Raw genomic sequence first — 22,402 nt, 5'->3', positions numbered from 1 at the left:
TTATTAATTTGGCAAGATCTAAGGTAGTGCTTCTCAACAGTGTCTAAATAGGAATGAGACAAGTTCAATCAAAATCTGTGGGGGTGGGACCCAGATAGAATTTTCAAAGCTCTTCAGGTGACCAAATAAGGACTCGAGATTGAGAACTTTAATCCAGACCAATGAATGTCCACATTAGGGTTTTCTAACCTTGGCACTATTGACATGTGGAGCTAGGTAATTCTTTGTTGGCGGGAGGGACTGTGTGGTGGCCTCCTGGCTTCTACATAGGAGAATAGCACACTTCCAGTTGCGATAATAAAAAAGATGTCTCCAGAGATTGTCAAATGTCCCTTAACCACAGAACACCTGATTTCTAGGACCTGATCTTAGACTAAAGGCATTAGGAGTCAGTGTGGCTCCATTGTAGGTGCAACAGGCATGTGAATTAGCTTGGAAACTAACCATTATTAGGAGAGTTAGAATACAAAAGGGAATAAGTCCATAAAAAAGATAATTTACACACTTTTGAAGTATTTTGTGAGTGCTGAATTTCTTTTAACTAAATCTTTTAGGGGTTCATAAAAGAACAAGTTTTATAAACTTCTCTCCCATTATATTGCCCCTGCTGGAGGACTACCGACGCAGATCTTGCTGTTTAAAGTGTGGTTCATGCACCAGCAGAGCAATATCACCGAAAAGCTTGTTAAAATGGAAGGTTTCAGACCTACTGATCAAGAGTCTGTGTTTTAACAAGCTCCCCAGGTGATTCATATGCACATTAAAGTTTGATGTGCACTGGTCCAGAGTGAAACCAAAAGGAGATCATGATATTAAGACATTTCCCTTCTGGGCTTATCTTGGAATTTATACCAGGACCAAGAAGATCAGATTCTGCAAATCCTATTATAACTCAGGCCAGATGATGAAACATAAATTTTTGTTCCGTCTACTTACTGCAGACATTTGGCCAACGTGCACCGTCTCTTCAGGAAAATATATAGTCATGTTATTGCTTCCTATATTCAATACTTTAATTTGGACTTGGTTTCCTTCAGGGAAGACCGGAAGCGTTTTCTGAACAAAATAAAAGACAATTGGCAGTGAGGTCTTCAGTTTGTATAGAATATACCTTAACCAGAGCACTAAAGTCCCCTTCCCCAGCCACGGAAAGCTATGCTGGCTGAGGCACACCACCTACTAGCCCCCAAAGCCTCTAAACACTCACTTCACAGCAGCCGTGGAAAATGATGTTTGTACAGAACATGGAAGTAATCAGAAAGAGGCTTTCTTGCTCCCTCCTCCAGGCCAAGGGATGCCAGGTTAAGAAGCCTAATCACTGAGGGGGTCAGAGGAACCATGGCGTAAATGAATGCTTATCTTGTGGCACCTGAGAGCTGCTTTCTCAGGATGCCTCCCCTCCAACTCTGGACACCCAGGCCTCAGCCCTGGACATGGTGCTCTAAACAGCCTCTCACAAATGAGTTATGCCCTCCTGCCTCCACACCTTTTCTCAGGTTTCTGCTTTTTCCCTACATGTCCTCTCTCAAACCCCACTGTCACTAAAGCAATCTATTTCTATTTCAGCTCCACAATTAATTTCCCACAAAGCTAGCTATGTTCAAGAGAAACGGAATACACCCACGATCATAATAGCACTATTCATAATAGCCAAGAGGTGGGACAACCTAAGTGTCCATCAACAGATGACTGGATAAACAAAATGTGCTATATCCATAAAACAGAACATTATTCAGCCTTAAAAAGAAAGGGCTCTGACACATGGTCCACATAGATAAACCTTGAGGTCATTACGTCAAGTAAAATAAGTCAGTCACGAAAAGATAAATACTGTGTGATTCCACTAAATGTGGTACCTAGAATATTCAAAGTCATAGAGACAGAAAGTAGAATGGTGGTTACCAGGGGTTGGGGGTTGGGGAGGAGGAATGGGGAGTTGTTGTTGAATGGATGTAGGGTTTCAGTTTGGGAAGATGAATAGCATTCTAAAGGTTGTGTGCACAATAATGTGAATAAATTTAGCACTGCTGAACTGTACACTTAGAAATGACTAAGATGGTAAATTTTGTTATGTATATTGTTATCACAATTAAAAATATAGATTAAAAAAGAGAGAAGGAAGGAGAGAGAGTGAGGGAGAGAGAGAGAGAGAGAGAGAGAGAGAGAGAGAGAGAGAGAGAGAGAGAAAGTGAGAGCTCTTCTACCTCTTATCTTACATACTATATAACACCAGGTTCCTAGGACCTGATCTTAGACTAAGGGCATTAGGAGTCTAGTTTAGCCCCATTGTGGGTCCAATAGACATGGGAATTAGCTTGGGAACTAATCATTATTAGAAAAGTTAGAATACAAAAGGGCAGAAGCCCATCAAGAAGACGATTGACACAGTTTTGAAATACTTTGTGAGTGCTGAACCTCTTTTCACTAGCTCTTTCAGGAGTTCATAAAAGTACTAGTTTCATAAACTTATCTCCCATTCTAAAAACTGCAAAGGAAGCTCCTTATGTAAACATGGTCCAGCTTTCCTCCTAATTAAATGTACCTATTGACCCTATTCCTGGCTGCATCCTTTGCAGAGATAACACCCAGCAGTCCATGCTGTCAGAAAGGGACTATTATGCCCCTGGGGTGCATTGTCCATAGTTCCAGGACAGTTTATTAGCAGAGATCCTGGCCTCCCCTAATCCTTTCACTCCCGGAGAAAGAAGACTCCTGAACACCCCACCTGAATGCCTGAGCCAAGAACGGCCACTGGAGAATCAGAGGACAACTTACATCAATTTCCACCTGCACAACTGCAGCCACCACGAAAGACATGGAAGCCAGGAACATCCCGACTGTCATCTTCTTCAAGGGGCTGATGAGACAAGCAAGAGAGTGACTCCCAACCAGTCTCATACAAACAAGCTAATGACATGCCCCCCAAAGACGCACTCCTCTCCCGCCATCCTCAAACAAAACTAACTTCCCTTCCAAAACACGAGATTGAAAGAGCCTCTTCATTTGTTATCCATGACCAAGACTAGGGACATTAAATGGAACAGAGCAGTGGTTCTCAACCTTTCTAATGCCGCGACCCACAGGTTGAGAACCGCTAGCAGGGTCGCCTAAGACCATCGGAAAACACAGATATTTACATTACGATTCATAACAGTAGCAAAATTACAGTTATGAAGTAGCAACGAAAATAATTTTATGGTTGGGGGTCACCACAACATGAGGAACTGTATTAAAGGGTCGCGGCATTAGAAAGGTTGAGAACCACTGGAATAGAGAGTCTCATTTGTGTTTTTACGTTTACTTTCTAGAAATTACAATCCGGGTGATACTCTGGATGATAGTTAACATTTTATCATCTAGATTATGGGGGAGGAAGACATTTTCCTCTACCCTTCTAGGTTCTTTCTGTTGGTCTAATAATTAAATTGACATGAGATAGATTAACAAGCGAAAGTAACCCAATTTAATTGCATACGTATGGATGGGAACCCCACATACATGAGAGGTTCAGAGACAGAAAGGGAAAATGGGTTATAGATAGCATCCTGAGTCAAGATGCCTTGGGGCTTCAGAGGGGAGGAGGCAGTTTGTAAGACAACAAGAAAAGCAGTTGTTCAGTAACTTAGATGTTTCTCTGCCATTTAGATAAGTCATAAAAAGTTATTTCTGGTAATGACTCATTATAGGCAAGCCCCTCAATTTAAGTTCTTCAAGGGAGAGACAGACAGTTTTTTTCGTGGGCCCACAGGGTCTAGATTGGGTTCAGCTCAAAATACAAAATACTCTGTGGGCCAAAGTGGCACATCCTGGGGACGCCTGTTCTGAACAACCTTCAGCATATCTGAGAGAGCCTTAATCAGAGGCTATTTCAGGCTGCTGGTAATAACATTTTATTTTAAGAGAAAGTCTTCAGAAACATCAGCACACAGACATCTAATTCAAATGTATTTCTTTTTTTCAATCCTCACCTGAGGATATGTTTGTATTGATTCTAGAGAGGGAGGAAGGGGGGGAAAGAGAGAGAGAACATTGATCGGTTGCCTCCTGCATGTGCCCCAACTGGGTATTGAACCCACAACCTTTTGGTGCATGCGATGACACTGCAACCAATGGAGCCACTTGGCCAGGGCTCAGATGTATTTCTTTAAAAGCCCCATCACATAGATGGTGTTGTGGGAGAGGAGACAGGTTATTTTTTTCCACGGAGGCCTGGAAGCTGAGGGAGTGCAGCCTCGTTGCAAAGTCCTAGGACTAATGGAGCCTCAACCCCAACCTGCCGGTCACCTACGTGAAGTTGAAACCACATTTTGCAATCAGAGGATACACCACAGCGTCTACGATGGGGACCATGACAACGATCAAGATGGCATTCACAGTCTGCAGATGAAGTGGAGATGGACTGTTACCATTGACCCAAAGGTGACTTTGATCTCTGAAAGCAACTTAATTATTTTCTCTCACCTGCATCTGATCCGGCTGAATGTCAAGAAGTCCCTAAAAACAGAGGGGGGAGGAGTTTCATTGATAAGTGCCCACAGATGATCAACTGGGGGGTTGGGAATGTCATGAAAACGAAGGAGAAAGGGGGCAAAGGGCCTGAAACGAAGGAACAGTGACCAGGGGATGTCTTAAACTTACAATTTTCCCATTCATTGTTGTTGCTTGCAGCGTCCACCTTGAGCCCTTAAAAACAAGTAAGTATACTGCATCATTTGGGAATATGGGTTTTTAAACATTTTACAAGTCAATGTTGATTCTTTTTCCCAAATCAGGAATGAGGTCTGAAATGTTATGGGATTTAAAATTTTTTCAATGCCGAGTTCATCTCCCAGCTCCATGTAATACTGGGTGAGGAGAAACAGCTTGCATTTCTGCTCTGCAAGTTAACATAATACCCCTGGCCCTGACAGAGCACCTACAAAGCTCTGCTCTGAGATAAAGCTTTCCTGAGGAAAGACAAAAATGCATTTCTGAGGTTGGTGGGAAGTGAGACATTAGCTGCCAGGCAAAAGCAGCTTTACAGCCCGAGGATATTCTATATTCACTGGCATCACAGTTTCAAGAGCATCGTTATTGCTAAGAGCCATTTTGACAGCCCAAGCTGTCCTAAAACGTGATTCCATGAAGACAGTGACAAATTTAAACCTGAGCGGCCTCGTTTACGTTAAACCTATTTCCTAGGAAAAGACGACTCAGGACTGTACAAGTATCATTATTCCCACCGAGGACTAAAGACGTAAATGTTTCAACGTAACCGATCTACTCCATTAGGAGGACATCACAGTAAGTCGGGAATACGGCACTGTTCTAATTCTTAATACAGGGGTGTATGCCCTAGTTCTCCATGTGGATCCTCACAGCCTTGCCGAGGGTTACTCTCCTTTCAGAAGGGTTAAGGGATTGCCCCAAAACACACAGCTAAAAGGTGGTGAGTGTGTTTCTAGTGCAAGTCCACATCCAGTAACAGGTTTGTATCAATGTGCAAAACTGCCTCCCTGGTGTTTCAAATGCTGTTCTCAATTTCACACTTACCAATAAGGAGATTAAATGTGTACACTCAACTTTCTTACAAGAGCTGGTTTATCCATACAAGAATCCTCCCTGAACCATAAAATTACACATGCCTGTGAACTTTTGAAAAACTCTAGTTTCTAAAAGGAATAATATCTTATTCCTTTGACTAGTAGGCATCATCCATTCAGTTATCTAACTCTGCATTGAAACATTCCGAGGCCAGCATCTTACAGATGTAGGAGAAAGAGCAGGCGACAAGGCAATGACAGGGGTCTAGTTCCCTGCTCTGGTTAGACCGACTTCAGGGAGTCATCGTGCACCCCTGGATGGTGCTTCTGAATCACGCATCCCATTTAGGTGGAAAGATGTCAAGTTCCTGCCAGTTAAAATATTCTGTGGATCCCAGAAAAGGTAATACATGTGTTTACCATGATGCATCAATGGGAAAACTCTTTATTCTGTGTTTAGTTTTTTTTTTTTTTCTCAGTTTTTCTTTTCTCAATTTTTCTTTATTCTCAGTTTTTATTTGAAAGAGTGTTGGGCACTTGGATCCAGTCTCTTCTAAGTCTCCTTTACTTGAACACACCTAATTTCTTCCTTGTTTTGCAACAGAGATGTGGCTAGAACCACCTCGAGTTGGTTTTTTAAAAAGAAACTCAATGTGATTAAGTGATCAAGTAAATGAATAAAAGAGAAACTGGAAGAGAACGTTTTAAAGAACTAGATACTATGGCTTGGTACATGGTAGCACCCAAAGGTTTGCTACATGAAGATGTACGAAAACATAGTTTCACCTTACCTGCTGGTCGAACAAGGCCCAGAACATGGGGAGTGGAATATACAGGAACATCACCTTCGTAACCATCTTAATTTGAGAGATAAGCCGCTCCTGTGGTTGGAGTGGGGGAGGGACTAGTCAGACAGGATTATGTCACAGTCATCAGCAATGTTAGGTTCAGTGTGGACTTATCTGCATCTGAAGACAAGCTGGGAGGTGATGAACAATTCAGAAGAACCCTACCCCAGGTTCCTTTTGAAAACAAAACTTCCTAAGCTATTTTAAATACGAGTGAAAATGTCTGTGTAGGAGGTAAATTACTCAAATTTATATAAATTCTACTAAATGTAAACTCCACCACCATCACCCTTTAACTCTTCTAGATTCAAACTAAAGTTATGTGAGCACAATTACGTATATTAATTGGCAGATGGTACCAAATGCACATCTATGGCAAGATAATATTGTTTCCAGGTACATTATATCTATTGTAAATCAAGTTCTTCTCAATATAAAACAATCACACTCCCAGAGCCTTAGTTAACATGCTGTTAAAGGTTCCGAGGACACAGTTGGTGATCTCATCCATGAAGCCTTAACAGGACGAGTTGTAACTGTGGGTGTTCAGGTCCTAGAGGAAGGTCCCTGGGTGGGACACTGCAGCAATACGATCACTTACATCATACTTCTCCTGGGCCCAGTCCAGCCAGTGCTCCCTTTTGGGAAATTCCTTACTCCGGTGCCTAAACCTATTTTTGATGGCAAACTGAAGGAGGGAAGAAAAAGCACATTTCAGAACAGAACTGATTACTTTATCAGGGAAACACATTTCAATTAAACTCCTTTTAATGGAAGACGGGTGAGAGACGCAAAATATAAAATTGTATACTAGTACACTAGTATGACATTGCTAAAAGGCAGGATGCATTTATTTCTAAACTCTTGCTATCTTCACGTGAGTTGAGGTAAACAAAGTCACACTGTTACTACTATACTCTACAGAGTAGCAGTCAATAGAAACATAACGTGTAACATTTATGTTTTCCGGTAGCCATATTAAAAAGCAATGGTGATTTATTTATTTAAATAAATAAATAGCTCCAAAGGTCTGATTCCAAGAAAAGAATGAAAAGCAAAAGGGAAACAGGTAAAATTAATTTTAAATATATTTTTTTAACCCAACAAACCTAAAACATGATCTTAATATGTAATCAATATTTTAAAAATTCATAAAAAGTTTTACATTCTTTTTTATACTAAGTCTTTGAAACCCAGGGCATACTTTACCCTTACAGCACATTTTAATTTGAGTGCTAAATTTTTATCAGGAATATTTGATCTGCATTTATATTTCATAAAATTTATGTTTGAAAAACTAGAGTTACATACTTAAGCTGTTCCAAAGATACTTTAAAATTTTCCAATAACTGAATTAAGTCTCAGTTTTTAGATTTAAAAGGACCCACTCCATAGAAATACATATATAAGGAATTATATAATTTAAATTACTTTAAGGGAAATTTAAAATTCTGTTTCCCAGTTGAACTTGCCACCTTTTAAATGTTCAATAGCCACATGTGGCTGGTGGCCACCATATTATACAGAAGGTCTATAATAAATGGTACAGCCATATAAAGGACAGTGAGAACCCACTATACAGAAATGGGTTTATAAAAAGTAATGGCTACAGTTAAACATATTTTAAAACACAGTAACACTGATTAGAAAAATATACTGACCCTCCATCATACAATTAGGAGCTTCTAAGATTTCTTGTTAGTAAGAGGCCTTCAGGAAAAGCCAAGTGCATTTATAACTATGCAGCAGCAAGAGAAGCTGGTGGTGGGGCTAGTTGGGGACATGCATGACTGAAAGGCAGAAACTCAGAGCTGTGGGCTGGTTTTGGATGAGGGTAATACAAGTCTCATGATTCTAAATAGCATGAAGTTGTTGTTTTGGAGTTTGAACTAAGTTGTCAGTTACTTGGGAAGGAAGGACGTGGAGAGATCATTGGTAAGATCCCCTCCTAGCTTGGAAAAAAATTTGCGATGGGGATTGATGTAATTTATGTTAGAGGAAAGTACGGAAGGAAGCAGGAATAGCAGAAAGGGAAGCGAACAAAAACAATTCTGAGAGGACACATTAATTTCACAAAGTAAAGTGCCCATATATAATTTAATGCAATAAAGCCAGGCAAAGAGAAAGAAAGTGACCTAACATTATCTTTGAGGATTTTTTTTATTGGTGTTATTTAGAAAGGGAGGAAGAAAGGGAGAGAGAGAGAGAGAGAGAGAGAGAGAGAGAGAGAGAGAGATCAATTGGTTGCCTCCTGCACAAATCCTGACCTGGGATGGAACTAGCAACCTTTTGGTGTATAAGACAACCCTCCCACCAACTGAGCTACTCGGCCAGGGCCTAACTTTATCTTAAGGTTGCCTTTACATCCAAAAAATTATCCACAACTATCCTATAGAATAAAGAGGTAATATGCAGATTGACCATCACGCCAACACACAAGATGGCCGCCCCATGTGGTCAAAGATGGCCGCCCCCATGTGGACACAAGATGGCTGCCACAAGATGGCCAGCAGGGAAGGGCAGTTGGGAGGGACCAGGCCTGCAGGGGAGGACAGTTGGGGGGGACCCAGGCCTGCAGGGGAGGGCAGTTAGGGGTGACCGGGCCAGCAGAGGAGGGCAGTTGGGGGGAACGAGGCCTGTAGGGGAGGACAGTTGGGGGCAAACAGGGGAGCAGTTAGGCATCGATCAGGCTGGCAGGGTAGCAGTTAGGCATCGATCAGGCTGGCAGGGGCGTGGTTAGGGGCAATCAGGCAGGCAGGCAGGCGAGCGGTTGGGAGCCACCAGTCCTGGATTGTGAGAGGGATGTCCCAGATTGGAGAGGGTGCAGGCTGGGCTGAGGGACACACACCACCCCCTCCCCCGTGCACGAATTTTATGCACCGGGCCTCTAGTCTATATATATAAACAAGGAATATGCTAATTAGCTGGGCATCACGACCTGCTCAGGAGGAGCTGCGCCCACAGATGGGCGGAAGGGGACTGCGTGCTGCCCTCAGCCCCAGCGGCTGCAGGGAGGCTGGGGCAGGGGGTGGGCCAGAGTGGAGACACAACACACAGGAGCGCCTGCCCCCACCCCAGCGGACACAACACTGCAGCTGGGGATGTGCTCTGAGCGGCCACCACACCTCCGAGCCCGCCCCCACCCCAGCCGACACAATGCTGCGGCGGGCGCTACACTAGTCAGGCGTGGGTCCCGACCCCCCCCCCCAACACCTCCCCCTGCGGGGTGCCTCCTCGCAGGGTGGGAGGTGGGGCGCCTCTTTGCAGGATTTCCATCGCTCACTGGGCCTCTAGTTTTTTTTATAATGTGACACATTTCCTCTGATTATACAATATACATAGTCACTAAAAATATGGGGCATAAATAGGGGAATAAAGTTATTTGACTCCATTACTTATTTCTGACTTTATATGTGCCCGTATGTGCATACACTATGCAGCTGTATATGGAAGAAACCATGTTCCGCATGTTCTCATCACCAAGCAGTCTCTGAGGGCTCTGAGACCTCTGAGGGCTGCGTAACGCGGCACAGTCGTAAGTTAGCCGTTTCCTCCCATTTTGGGTGGACTTACATGTTTGCTGCTGCAAATATTTGTTTTTTTTTGTGTTCAGTTTTTGCTGTTGTAAACATTACGTTGATAATCTTTGAATGTGAATTTGTGCTGGTTTTTAAAAGTTATGTTTTTAGCCTTGATTGGCGAAAGGAGGATTAAGGACACTCCATGCGTCAGACTCCTGACACGCAGCACCAAACCACTGCTGCCCAGCAAACATCAGACACTGCTTGCCGTTTTGATAGGTGAGGGGTGGCTTGGGTTTGATTTTCCATGCCCACTGATCTCATTTTACAAGTTCAAGAGTCATCTCCATCCCTCTTTAGTTGAGTTCTCTTTTGTGTCCTTTTCCATGTGGCGAATTTCATAAGAAAACTCAATTTATCAAAACACAGGGGTGGGCAAAAGTAGGTTTACAGTTGTGAGCATGCAAAACAGTTTATCCTTGTATTATTATTTATTAATTATTGTATTATTTATTTATATTATTTGTGTTGTTATTATTGTTTTTATTTCGTATCCTTACTTGTGATTTACCTTTTAGGTAATGGTGGCTGGTAATTTAGCCCACTTTTGCCCACCCCCGTAGTAAAGAACACTAATACAACGCTTAAAGGAAAGTCGACACTTCATTGAATTCTAATTTGAAGGAAGTGAAAGGTTCTGGGGTGACTAAATGCCACTGAGAGAGAGCGACTGAGATACTTACCCCAATGCACTTGGCCACCTCACCCATGATGTTCCCCTGGGGCTGGAACTTCTTGTACATGCTACTGCCAGCGATAAAAACAACTGCAGGGCAAAAGAAGATGTGTAACAGGGTGTTGTCAGAACTACCTGGGACCCAGAAGATGTGCTTTTATTTGAGTTATAACCTTGTTCTGGATACACCAGGGTTACTCATAGAATGGGGGTAGCTCCCTCCCTCCCAGTGAAGAAAGTGCTTTTGATCCTAACAAGCACAGGAGCTTCTGAGTACTGTTATATCTGTGTCTCACATACAAACAGCGAAGTCTACTACTATCTAATTCCCCAAACTTGGGGCTGCTCAAAGACTTATAAAGTGACACATTTCTTAGTTCAGCTATTTAGGCACAAGTTCTATCACTACGTAAAGGGAGACAAAGAAATAAGTGCTTTTACATATTAGGTTAATGTTTTACTCTATAAAGACAAAAATCAGCTTTAATTTTTCAGTTGCAATGACAAGAAAAAGTTCTTCTTTTTTAAAATAAAGTTTTATTGATTTCTGAGAGTAAGAGGGAGAGAGAGATAGAAACATTAATGATGAGAGAGAAGCATTGATTGGTTGCCCCCTGCATGGCCCCTACTGAGGATTGAGCCCGCAACCCGGGCATGTGCCCTGACTGGGAATCAAACCATGATCTCCTAGTTCATAGGGCCATCCTCAACCACTGAGCTACACTGGCTGGGTAAGTTCTTTTAATCATCAGAAAGAAATAAGGACTATCTGTTGGAACTTTTACTTACTCACGTTAACAGAATTTATCTGTGGTCACGGTACAGAATCACAGTTACAATTATTTGCATCTGCAGCTCCAGTTTTACACATGTAAAAGCACTTTTACAATGAAGCAACTCTTAGGAAAGACATATTGTAAAAATAATGCAGGGGAAAAAAGCATTTCTGGAAGAAACTCTGAAAACACAATCCTTATACTAAAATTTCTGATTATCCAATACCAGAATTAAAAAAATTTTAAAACACTAATTGATCATCTGAATTAGACTTTTTCCCTCCATTCAGAGAGGGCCTTAGATTTTGATAGGTGCCAACTCTCAAACATTATCTCCAACTATGTGCCTTATTATAGATGTTCTTTATAATTAACGAAAGATGAGTTTACTTGTAGTCTAACCCAATGCCAATTGTCCTTAATCAAACATGGATGGAAGATATGCCCAACAGACTAAGTCTATACTTTCTTAAAATATATTTTTCATTGATTTCAAAGAGGAAAAAAGAGGGAGAGAGATAGAAACATCAGTCCCCTTATTGAGGATTGAGCCTGTAACCCGGGCTTCTGCTCTGATGGGAAACCCAACTGACCTCCTGGTTCATAGGTCAATGCTCAATCACTGAGCCACACTGGCCAGGCCAGTACATTTTTAAATTAGCTAATATTTAAGCTTCTGATTAACTGAAGCCTAATTCAAGCATAAGATTGCTGCAGATAGAAACTTCTAGAGAGAGTATTGATACAGTTCTTCCACAAGAAAAAGCATAATCTTTGATGTAAGAATGACTCATACAGACTAAATGACAATTTACCTAATGACAACTTAATATAGTGTCCAGCCTAAAACAACAGTTTCTGAAATTCTCTCTATCTCCATTTCCTCACTCAGAATTAGAGAGAAAAAGGTATACATGAGCCTTTTAGGGGAGTGTGGCAGTAAACAATTGTGGAAGAAAATGAACGTATATAAAGGGGAGAATTCTGAGCTTGAAATGGCAATTGGGTTCTATTTCCTTCTTGTACCCAAAGATGTTGAAGTTGTCATCCCCAGGACCTCAGAATATGACTTATTTGGTAATAAAATCATTGCAGACAATCAAGTAAGGTGAGATCATTATGGTGGCCCTACTCCAATATGACAGGTATCCCTATGAAAAGGAGACATTTGGACACAGATGTAAGCACAGAGGGAAGGCCATGGCAGACTGACATTCTGTTGCCACAAGCCAGGGTACCATGAGAGGGAGAGAGGCCAGAAGAGACCCTCCCCAGGGCCTTACGTGGGAGCATGACCCTTCTGACACTTGATTTTGGACTCCCAGCCTCCACAACTGTGAGACAATGAATAAATTTCTGTTGGTAAAGCCACTCAGTCTGTGGTATTTTGTTATGGCAGTCCTAGGAAATGAAGACCCCCACCATCTCTCAAGCCAAACTATCCCATGTAGAAATCTCTTCACACTTCCTAAAAAGCCAGTGCCAAGAACTCATGTGTGAATGAATGCATCTAGCACACATATATTCATGCTAGAGGGGAGGTATTCTAGTAGAAACATTTTGAGATGCTACACTATGGAAATCTAGATGGAATTGGAAGTATTTAAACAACTGGACCATGTTGTCATGTCTTCAAGTTGGAGATGAGCACATGTTGATAAGAAGGAAAGCCTTCAGCTATGGGTTCAGCTAGTCCAGCAGATTCACCATCTTCATCTCAATCTGCCTAAATAGTATCAAATGTTTAGATGTCCAAGTCAGTTGATCCCTTTTCCTGTGAACACTTTTTTGATCTTATTCCTTCTGAAAAATGCCAACTCTACATTCTTTGACTTCTCAGAGCATGTTTAACATGGGTTGGCAAGTCTTCATACTATTTACCATTACAATTTGTTACATGACTTTTTAGAAGTGGTCACAGTGATTAAGTAAAGGCTTGATCTGATCATAGGATTGAATTAATTCAACTGATTCTACTTACTCAGAGCAACAGCCATGAGAGCAGCAGGAACTCCAAACGCCAGTGGGTAACAAGCTTGCTTACTGTGAATTCCACATTCTTGAACTGGGGAGAAATTACCAGATTAAAATTCATTATGGCATTGGTAATGCCCATATAGTTCCCATTTTCTAAAAATCCCTAACTGGTTATTACGTATTGTTCTTCACTTAATGTTTTAGACATATCCATTTGCCTCACTGATGTCAGTGCCAGAGGAGAAAAGCATCTTTGTAGTAGAAAGAGCAGGAGATGGAGACAGGTCTAACCTCAGCCCCTATGTAGATGTCTGATCCTGGTCAAGTCAAAATCAATTCTTACATTCAGTGGGTTTTCTTAGTGGGGGAGATAAAAATGACCTGAATACTCAGTAAATAAAATCAAAAGTGACTTGGAAAATTAATCTTGTATGTCCCTGAATTCATGCTAATTTGAAAATACTTAGATGACACAGGGCAAGGGTCAACACACTTTTCTGCAAAGAGCCAGAGAGCAAATATTTCAAGCTTTGTGGACCATTCAGTCTTTGTCCCAAAAACTCAAGCATGCTTCTGTAGGATGAAAGCAGCCACAGACAGCACACAAATACATAGTCTTTTCTACATTTCTGGATTGGGCCGAGAGGCCAGACTTTGCTAGCTCTCAAATCCTAGGATTGGTATACAAAAAAAATTAAGACATTGGAAGGGGCAACAGAGAATTCTGGAAATCCTTTTAATGGAATGCTGGGGCCTCCAGGAATCTGATCCTAAAGGGGTTTTAGCTTTGTCTTTGACTAGCTATTTCACAGTTCTATAGAGAAAGAAGTTTACTAGTAGAAAACATGTAATGACTTCTGTTCATGGCAAAGCAAAATAAATTCCTTCCCTGAAAAAGAATATAAATAATCTGTTAGTCAAATCCCTATTGGCACTGACTAGTAGCTTTCTAGTTTCCTCATTAATTATTAAGTTATATAAAATGGTTGTCACATGCTCATTTCATATTTGTGTGAGAATCATGATTTCACCTTTAAAGAAGTTATCCTGTAACACATTCTCTGATGCACCACATGCATAGTAGATATTCTAGTAGGTGGGAAGGTGGGGGAGGTGAGGAAACATAACATAAGAGTAAAAACTACTAAATTTTTATACAAAACAAGTTGGAATGTGTTTTAAGTATCATCTCCAAACTACTAGTCTATGCAGAAATACAGAAACCCCCACAAAATATTTTATTTCATAATTTAATCTGATCCCATGGTCTAACTTGACCCCAAATATTCCCTTCGATGTGGGAAATCTACACTCTCAATGGATCCTTAGCAAGCACAAAGATCTGAGTGCTGTTGCCAGTTGCTGTCTCCTCTTTCTTGGGCAGTTCTTTTTGAAATATCTGAGATGATAGGAAAGCAAAGAATAAAACCTCGCCCACAAAATTCTCCCTAACTCACTGAACATTACCCGGAAGCAAAGCTGGAACGCAAAAATGGGCGTCAGAGCTTCTACTGTCTTATCTCTTACATGAATAAGGACTTTGCATTAGTGATCATTTAGAAAAAGTGACTGCTGTGCTAAGGATGCTATAGATCCTCCAGTGGTCATTAGGATCAGGGATTCTAATAAGATTGAAGAGGAGATAAAACCGGAAGGAAAAGAAGCCCACACTCTGGATTTCAATGTGTACTCTGTTATGTGTCTGGTGGCTGAAGTATAATGGAGGAGCAGAGGACAAAACCAGCAAAGGAAGGACAAACTTTCCACGTGACTTTCTCCCCACAATTAAAAAAAGAAAAACAGAAGCCCCGCCCCCCCGATGTTTTTTACCTCTGAGAATGGGAGTGACGATAGTAGAAATCAAACTTCCAGCATTAATGGCCAAATAAAAGATGGAAAAGAATCGGTTTCTTTGTTTTTCCTATAATAAGAAGGATAAAATTAAAGTATAATGAAGTTGGCTATATAACAACTGATCGAACCTGATTATATAGCTGATAATCTGACTTTGCTTCGAACTTAATTTTGGTCAGTATCTCACTTTCAAGTCTACTTGAAAAGAATCCAGTGGTGCACAGACCTTGTGTCGGTGGAATTTGATTCCTGAAAGTTTAGAGTCCATTTATGTGGTTTCTGTGAAGGCACGTGCTCTTACCTGGCCCTCTTCAAATTGATCTCCACCAAATGCAGACACACAGGGCTTGATTCCTCCAGTACCGAGAGCTATCAGGCCCAGGCCGATCATGGACAGCGCCCTATAGGAAGAAGGGGGTGGGGGTATTGCTGAAATGTGAGGTTTTAAAGGCAGGAACCTCCTGTTTCTTAGTTTCCCTCAGCAGAACAGGTGCAGTGGTAAGCACAGAGAAGGGACAGCAACCTCTATGAGAAGATAATGCACAGGAATTCAGTCTTGACAGGTGAAGGGGACTTGATCTCATGGGCCTTCATGTGTATACCGTTATCTAATAACTTACTAGCTAGAAAATTTAAAGCAATAGCTTGAATACTGAATAAAGATTTTTGTATGGGGTTCTTCTGCAGCCTTATCATTTTCAATAAAAGAATAGGTAAGTGAAATATTTAAGCATTGTCTCTGTATAATCTTAATAGACTGATAACAGTCATTAAAAGACATTAGAAAACATGATTTAATGGCAAAGCAGAATATCAAGTTAGTTAGTATGATCTTAACTTGTTTACAGAAGACTAGAAAGTAAAGCAAAACATTTATTATAATCTTTTACAATACTAAAAAAGATTATTTATAATAATTAGAAGGAATTAAGGATCATTTACTTTTATTTACTTTTGCATTATCCAAGTTATCTGTAAGTATGTTACTTTCTGAATTAAAAAAAAAAATCACTCAGAATTTGCCAACCCTCATTTGTAGTTTTGTTAAATGATAGCAGGTACTACAAATTTTAGGTTTTATGTGTATGTTTTTCATATCTCTTGATTGCTATGTTGCTTTAAAGTGCTAAAAAATACTTTCTGAAACAAAATCTAGAACTACTACGCGTAGAAAGAATTCTTTAAAAAAATCACATTCAAGGAGACATATGTACTACTATTTGTAATACTTTAAACAATAAAAAAATTAATAAAAAATAAAAAATCACATTCATCTTCCTGAATTAGCTGGTTGAAGTACCTCTTTCATGTTTGCTTCTTAAGAACTTAAGTGCTGTCACTCTAAGAATTTTAAAAGACAGCAAAACATGGCAGTTACCTATAACACCCCAGCACTCTTGTGAGAATTGTGGGTATGCTCTAATAGGAACTCCATGAGCAAGAAAAATAGCTAAGCTTTCCTGAGCACTTGTCACTTGCCAGGCAATGCTCCACGTGCTCCATCTGGATTAGCACACACAGTCCTATCTTAAGCAGGTGCTATTACAAATGAGGAAACCTAGGCACAGAGGTTAAGAAACAACTAGTGAGGAGCACAGCCAGAATTTGATCCCACAAAGTCCATGTCCTTAATCAATATTGTAGATTAGGAAATTGAGGCGTGGAGAAGATAAGTTGCCCCAAGCCTTACAGCTGCTCTGTGGAAGGGCTGGGGGTCAGACACTGGAAGTCCGAGCTGCCAGACTGAGCTTATAGCCACTGCCCTCGACCAGCACAGTTTCCTGTGGGCACCACAGGTGTTACAACAAAGGACCTCGTCTGGACAGCAATCTGACTGATGAACAAACCAGAAACTCAGGGGCTGCAGATAGCAATTTAAGTTTCTTTCTTTTTTAAAAAAATATTTTTATTGATTTTAGAGAGGAAAGGAGAGGGAGAGAGGGACAGTTCAGTTATATTTTCCCAACCGATAAGATGGTTTACTTAGAGATCACGGAACCGAAGCACACGAACAGGAAACAAAATAAATCTTGGTAACTTGCCTACTAGACCAGACTGCAGTGAAGGGAAATCAATCTCACAGAGGAGCACTTATCAATGGCAGCGTCAATGCTAGCGTCAATGCCAGCGTCCATCAAGGACTCAGAACATAGGGCTTGAACAAATATTTATGAAACCGAGTTAATGGGAACTCAGCAAAAGTGCAGTACAAGACAGAAAACCACAAGTACAGAGTCTTGAGGAAACCCGGTCCAATTGAGGATCAAGGTCAGTGGCAGTAACGTCTGTCCCTCCAGGGAACATGACGATTAACATACTAGTAAGTATCCCGTGCACTGACCATGCACCACATGACATGTACCCCAGACAGCAAGCCTTCAAGTGAGCAATGACTTCAGACAACTGTTAGGATGGTGACGTAATGAAGCCCCAACACTTAAGTCAATTAAACGGCTTTCTCTATATCGCTGTAAAGGCCTCCTTACACTTACGGTGAAGTTCAAGGTGAAAAGTTGGAGCACCAAATAAGCAACCAGTGGGAGGGGGTAGGGTAGCAGGTAACATAACTCACACATGTAAAGGAAGATTGTCAGGGGTTCCATTGTGGTCGAAGTCTGAGAGGTCATGAATGGAGCTTACTGCGGTGACTGCCTGCCCAATTGTGTAGACGATGGAGAGTGACACGATGGTCCTGTGTTTAGAGGGGTTAAGAAAATCCAAGTTAATTGTACAATCTGCTTCTTACTCCACCACAAAAAGGCCCCCGGCCTCAAACTTTTGAGAGCCCGGTCATGAATGTATTTGTTTCTCAAATTGAATAAAACTGGTAACTCTTAGAAAGGCAACCTGCTGAAGAACTTGTTGCCCAGCTTGCAAGCGCAGAGCAAAGACTTGCCAGAGGAGCCGGAGCAAGGCGGGGGGGATGCATTTTATCTTCGAGCTCTTTGAAAGACTCAGTGTTCTATTTTACCTTACTACTGAAATCGGTACTTGTCTCTTTAGACAACGAGAGATACTTACCTGGTGCCTGGTAACAACATTTGGCCAGGAGCGGACCACTGCTTGTTTGTGTACTGAGTTATTTTGAGAGAGTGAATTTTCCTGCTTCTGTCCACATCATGCCTTGGCCTGGCAGAGCCTTCACTCCTCTGCTGATTAAGTCCTGGGGACTTCCTGATAACCCCCGCTCGAGTGCACTTGACCAAGGGCTGGGTGGGTGCCCCATGTCCTCTCTGCCCATAGAGCAGTGTGAGCCTTTTGGCAGCTGGGACATCGGTTGGGGAGCTTCTTTGTTCTCCCTGCCCTTAACTCAATGCTTCCCACATCATTAATGATCGATGGTATCCCTGCTACTATTTCAAGATGAGACAAAGGTGTTATTGCTGCTTGAAAAAGGACAGGAGAACCTACAAATGCCACTTGCACTCACTGCTTAATGCCAGGCATTGTGCCACGCTCTGGGGGGACACTGATGAGCAGAAACAGGGTCTAGCATGCTCTCCTAAGAGTTTTAGGTTTCTGATTCTTTGCTCCCAGAGTCCATCATCTCAAACCACCAAGCTAATAATTACTTTTTGGCTTGCCTGGGAACAAGGAAGTTGTAACTACTCACGAGAATTTTCCCAGCCAGGAGTCGGCAATGAGAGCGCCGAGAATGGGCGTCAGGTAGCAGAGAGCCACGAAAGTGTGGTAGATGGCAGTGGACAGGTTGTCGTCCCATTTAAAGAACCGTGTGAAGTACAGGATCAGGAGTGCTTTCCGCAGCAGACAGGGCAGGGGAGGGAAAGCACAGTTAGGAGTGGCCGGGGCAACTGACATTCTGCACGCAAGGGGGTGGGTGTCGAAAATAGTTACCTTTCATGCCATAGTAGGAAAATCTTTCGCAGAACTCATTGATCACGATGAAGAAGATGCTCAGGGGATAACCAAAGCAACTCTGACAAAACAACAACAGTCCAGGGTTAAAATATGCTCCTTGCTGGCCCATTTTCACAAATGAGTGCCAATGGCATGAAAAGTAACCTGTGCCTATTTAGTAAGTTGTCAGTGACTACCCAGGGGTAGAATCTTAGAATTAGATTTTTTTTAAATTCCCTTACACTCCACACAGAGACAATGATGAAATGAAGCGTCTAGTTTTGTTAGTCTGAGAAGGGCTGCACAAAGCATTTCCTAAAGAGAAGGAACGTCTCATAGAAACTCAGGACTGCCCTCTCATGAATGATAGATGCACGACACACATTTGTTATGTGAATGAAGCACAAATGCGAACATTTTGGACCAAAACAGACTAGAGTCTATAAGATGAAGCTACACAGAAAAGAAAAAGGGATACTTACATATGATTTGGATGTTCCTGAAAGAAAAACAAAAATGCCACTATTAAAGTCAAATAATTAAAATGCTTTCTGCTGAGTCTAAACTCAGACCCTGTGACTTTTCCTGACAGTCAGATGTGTTGCCCAGACCCCTGCAGCCACCTCCAGGATCCCAGCCCCTCTTGTCCAGAGTCGGGCCTGGCAGCTGCAGCTGCTCTTAATTAGCTCCAGACAACTCTCCTGTGGGTCAGAGTAGAGAACCAGAGGCACAGAGAATGGTGCCAAACCCATTTCCTCCTTAAAACACTTCAAAGGTTGCCCACTGCCCACAGGATAAAATTCAGACTTTTAGCATGTTCTTTACTATCTCACAAGGTCAGCAGATTTGGTGAGGATTAAATAATGGAAATATAAAATGCTTAAGGGTACTTAAAACACTGAGGGTTCAATCAGCATTCTTGTTACCTGGGCCCACCCTCCTTCCAGCCCCTTCCCAGGCAGAGAGGGCTCCCACAATACCCAACCATTTGTTCACTGAACCGGTGTGTACCCACCCAAAGTCCTTCATGCACAAAACAGCAAATCCTTTGCCAGGAATGCTCCTTGTATGCCCTCCTTCCCTTCATGAAGCCTTCTCTGACCTCCTATGCTGCCGCAATGCAATAACAGCTTATATTTTTGCCTCCACTTTAGGGAAGAATCTTGTGCTGTCCATCTCCACTTTTCCAATACCTACCGGAGCAGGGCCCATTGTTAGAAGAGCAAAAAGACAAAGGGTCAGAATCCAAGTGAGTTGGTACAAACCACGTGCCATTGACCATCTTCTAAACTTAGTGCCCTTCATCCCTGTTGCCCAGCCCCTGCTCCTGTGTCTCCCCTGAATTTTGACAAGATTTAACCCATAGTCTTGTCTCAAGTCTTAACATTTCCTCGTGCTTCTTTCTATTCTAACGCATTGCCCAGTGTTAGTATAGAAAGAAGGCCCCTTTCCATGGGGAATGCTAGGCCCCTTTCCATGGGGAATCATCTCCCTTCTCCTCTCAGACCCCATTGACCACATCTTAGAGTTCTGTGCTATTAGGGTCCCCTGAGCAGTCCCTCCTCCTCTATTAGGAATGAGTGACCCCCCAGCAGTGGTTCTCAAACTGAAGTGTGCCTCAGGATGACCCTGAGGGCTTATGAGAACTGGTTGCTGGACCCCACGCCCAGAGTTGCTGTCTCTGTAGGTCTGGGATGGCCCATTGAGTTTGTATTTCTAACAAGTTCTAAGGTGATGTTGCTACACAGGTCCAGGGACCCCACTTTGAGAACCACAGGTGAGCTGTGATGTTGAGTTGCCCGATTGATCTACATAAATAAGTTTTGCCACTTCTCTGGCCCTGAGACCCAGACAGATCCTTCTGTGCCAGTTCGGAGCAGGAACTGAATATAGAAGCTGCTCAGCACACAGAATTCTCCACCAAGCCTCCCCACCTCAAACTCTCACACGGTTCCCCATTCAGGGCCCTTCCTCTCCCATCTGCCACCTTGTATTTTCATTATGTGCAAATCCAGGGCCCATCCCACAAGAAACAAAACTGCCTGAGGAACTCTGCTTTGGGCTGAGACCCACGTGGTCTTCCAGGCCTTCACCCACGCATCGGGTGGGGCCTTACTTCCCGATTCTGGTCATGCTGTCTGTGGGCATTTGCACTTCTCCAGCGCAGCACGGCCGCACACCAGATGGTCTCACTTGTGCCCAGGTAAGAACAGTGATGCTATTTTAGTCCTTGTCCCAAGGAGGGCAATAAACTGTCTGGTCTCACAGGACCCCGATTCCAAGCTCTTCTTGCCCATGAAAGTGGGGATGGGCTGCTTTGAGGGGCATCATGTGAAGAATGCGGGCACGGGCCAGACATGTGATTGAATCCCCGCCCAGCTGTGACTTTGTGAGCCCATCTTTCCTCGGACAGGCTGCCTATCAGATGAAGATAAGGCCACCCACCTTACAGGACCGCTGTGAGTGCCCCGCGTGAAAGCCCCAGCCAGGGCTTGACATGGCGTTCAGCAGGAGATGCTACTACCTAAGAGTCCTCAGCACCTCGCACGCTGCTTTCCAGAGGGGATACTAAATGTTTGTTGAATGAATATGTCCCCCAAAGAACCAGTGGTATCGGTCATCAAGCACCATGTTCAGACCCTGGCTCTGCCACTCGCTAGTTCCATTGGCCCTCCAGGCCTGCTAGCCACCCTCTGCCCATGAGGCTGACCTGCACGGATTTCATCAGTGTCCCCCCTTGTCCTCCCGATTCCCCATATGGTTTTGCCGGTGGGGAGCTCCGGCAGGAGATCAGAGGGTCAGGTGTTCCTTTTCCTGGCTCCTTCTCAGAAAGGTCACCTGAGACTGCTGTGTCCTCAAGTGACCCACACCGCTTCTCTGAAGTTGACACTTTCCACGTGGCTCTCTCCTTCCGGGGCTTGGTCACTGTTTTGTATGACTTTCCGGGGGTGGTAACAATGGGGTCATGACTCCGGGTTCCTGCACTATCATGTCTGGTTCCCATAATCAGTCTTTCCTAATTAGTCTTTTTAAACAAATGCTCCTATTTTGAGTATGGCATTTGTTCCTGATGGGACCACGACTGACACAGCCCACAAGTCAGATTTCATCACCGGACTGGGGAGAGCGCCACTCCCCAGGGAAATAAAAGGACCCATGCTTTTGTAAAGGCCTCTGGCGGTATTCGGAGCCCAGTTTCATTGTAGTGGTGTCTCATCTGCTTGAGGACTTACAGTATATGGGGACGTGGCAGGACCGTACAATGCTCCGCCTAATAAGACTTCATATAATGTGGTCTTACCACTGTCTC

General features: G+C 42.7%; 1 protein-coding gene across 2 annotated transcripts in view; it reads right to left on the bottom strand.

Moving 5' to 3' along the window:
• Positions 1-22,402, bottom strand: part of SLC15A1 (solute carrier family 15 member 1) — a 46,131-nt gene that overhangs the window by 10,397 nt on the left and 13,332 nt on the right. The window contains exons 2-16 of one of the 2 annotated variants that reach the window (XM_080659665.1): positions 19,575-19,591; positions 19,090-19,171; positions 18,848-18,989; positions 17,807-17,926; positions 15,536-15,635; positions 15,211-15,301; positions 13,385-13,468; positions 10,635-10,717; positions 6,972-7,058; positions 6,314-6,403; positions 4,639-4,683; positions 4,462-4,494; positions 4,289-4,377; positions 2,776-2,857; positions 937-1,056 (exon numbers count right to left, since the gene is read on the bottom strand). In XM_080659665.1, the coding sequence (XP_080515791.1) occupies positions 937-1,056; positions 2,776-2,857; positions 4,289-4,377; positions 4,462-4,494; positions 4,639-4,683; positions 6,314-6,403; positions 6,972-7,058; positions 10,635-10,717; positions 13,385-13,468; positions 15,211-15,301; positions 15,536-15,635; positions 17,807-17,926; positions 18,848-18,989; positions 19,090-19,171; positions 19,575-19,591 (1,265 nt within the window). The remainder of the gene's footprint in view (positions 1-936; positions 1,057-2,775; positions 2,858-4,288; positions 4,378-4,461; positions 4,495-4,638; positions 4,684-6,313; positions 6,404-6,971; positions 7,059-10,634; positions 10,718-13,384; positions 13,469-15,210; positions 15,302-15,535; positions 15,636-17,806; positions 17,927-18,847; positions 18,990-19,089; positions 19,172-19,574; positions 19,592-22,402) is intronic. The other variant, XM_080659666.1, reaches the window with a different exon arrangement.

This window comes from Plecotus auritus (assembly GCF_963455305.1).
Source record: "Plecotus auritus genome assembly, chromosome: 3".
NCBI lineage: Eukaryota > Metazoa > Chordata > Mammalia > Chiroptera > Vespertilionidae > Plecotus > Plecotus auritus.
The sequence above is the reverse complement of the archived record's forward strand: the minus strand, read 5'-3'. Positions and strand labels throughout refer to the sequence as shown.